A 1227-nucleotide genomic window follows, 5' to 3' on the forward strand; every position below is an offset into this window, starting at 1 on the left:
GATTTACCGGCCCGCTGATCGAGGTGGTTAGTGTTGAAACTCGAAGCCGTCTAGGACGAAAAAGTTGGGATCAGACTTCCCATTCCAAGATTCCAGGAATCCAAGGTCCTCGCGTCGTCGAGTTTCGCTTTGGGGGAGGAGGCTTTCGAAATGGGGCAAATGAACCATTGTCGGGATTGGAGATTGGGTGGCATATTGATTCTCGAAGGATGTCGAGGCTCAGAGAAGGAAAGTAGAAAGAAACAGAGTTTGGCTCGCCATGGGGAAGAATGCCATGGTTGTGGTGTTTCTGGTGCCTCCTCGAGACGAAACTCTAACCTTGATCTCTGAAGCTATTGAGAGCCGGGGTGAACTCTCGACCTGTGCCTGTCTTATCTTTGCCGACCCACGAATGCTGTTCGCTGGTGCGGGTGACCAGCTGGCAGCTGCTCCATGACCGTTCCATGTTTCTTCCCGTGATGCGATGGCGTCTACGCCTCTCTAACTAACTATGGCCTACGGTCTACGACTACGAGAGGCTCAGTGACGAACGGTGGTTCACAATCTCCAAGACTCTTTTCCACGACCCTTGGCGACATACAGAGTACAATTGTTGACGTCGTTTGGACAATATATGAAACCAGAGTGGAGGACAGAATGACTCGGGTAATCGGGTTAAGAGCCTTGTGAGGAGCCTGTCTCTCACTACCGGCGCCTCTCGCTTCATGGTGCTGTTTGTGTCATAGTGGTCCAGAAAACTGCAAATATCTATTGAGGTGTTCACCCGTGTCCCAAAATTCTTCAGGGCCGTGTGGGGAGGGTCTGCAACTACAAGCCCCTACTTGACTCCCAGAGTCCCAAGCGGTCAAGCTGGAAGGGAACCGGAGGCTCCGAACTTCGAAGGGAGCCATTCACAACTTTGGGGCCGGTAGCCGATATGGAGGCATGCAGACTCCAAAATGCAAATACCGACGGGAAAATCCCTAAATGGGAAGCTAAAGGAGGGCCTATCGAATAATATGGTCCCGATAAACCCAGGCGAGAACTCTATCTGGGTAGGATTTGCTCCATATCGCACTACTCCACAGTCCGACTACCCTCTTCCAGTTCCAGAGGCTCATACAGTCAGTCATACTTCCCAGACGAAGAAGCTGCTGTGTTTAAGTGTTATCGTCAGAGAGGGGATTTGCCAATCGAGTTTCGAAGCCGTGGGACGCCTTCGCAAGTACTCTATACGCGGCCACGTTT

General features: G+C 51.7%; 1 protein-coding gene across 1 annotated transcript; it reads left to right on the forward strand.

Annotated features, from left to right (window-relative positions):
- Nucleotides 1-259: 259 nt before the first annotated feature.
- ACLA_048450 (uncharacterized protein) lies at nucleotides 260-997 on the forward strand (the record flags this gene model as incomplete). Its single annotated transcript, XM_001271800.1, has 2 exons — nucleotides 260-404; nucleotides 756-997. The coding sequence occupies 2 exons, from the start codon at nucleotides 260-262 to the stop codon at nucleotides 995-997; spliced, it is 387 nt and encodes a 128-aa protein (XP_001271801.1).
- Between the last annotated feature and the right edge of the window lie 230 nt (nucleotides 998-1227).

The sequence above is a fragment of the Aspergillus clavatus genome, genomic scaffold, assembly GCF_000002715.2.
Source record: "Aspergillus clavatus NRRL 1 1099423829800 genomic scaffold, whole genome shotgun sequence".
Taxonomy (NCBI): domain Eukaryota; kingdom Fungi; phylum Ascomycota; class Eurotiomycetes; order Eurotiales; family Aspergillaceae; genus Aspergillus; species Aspergillus clavatus.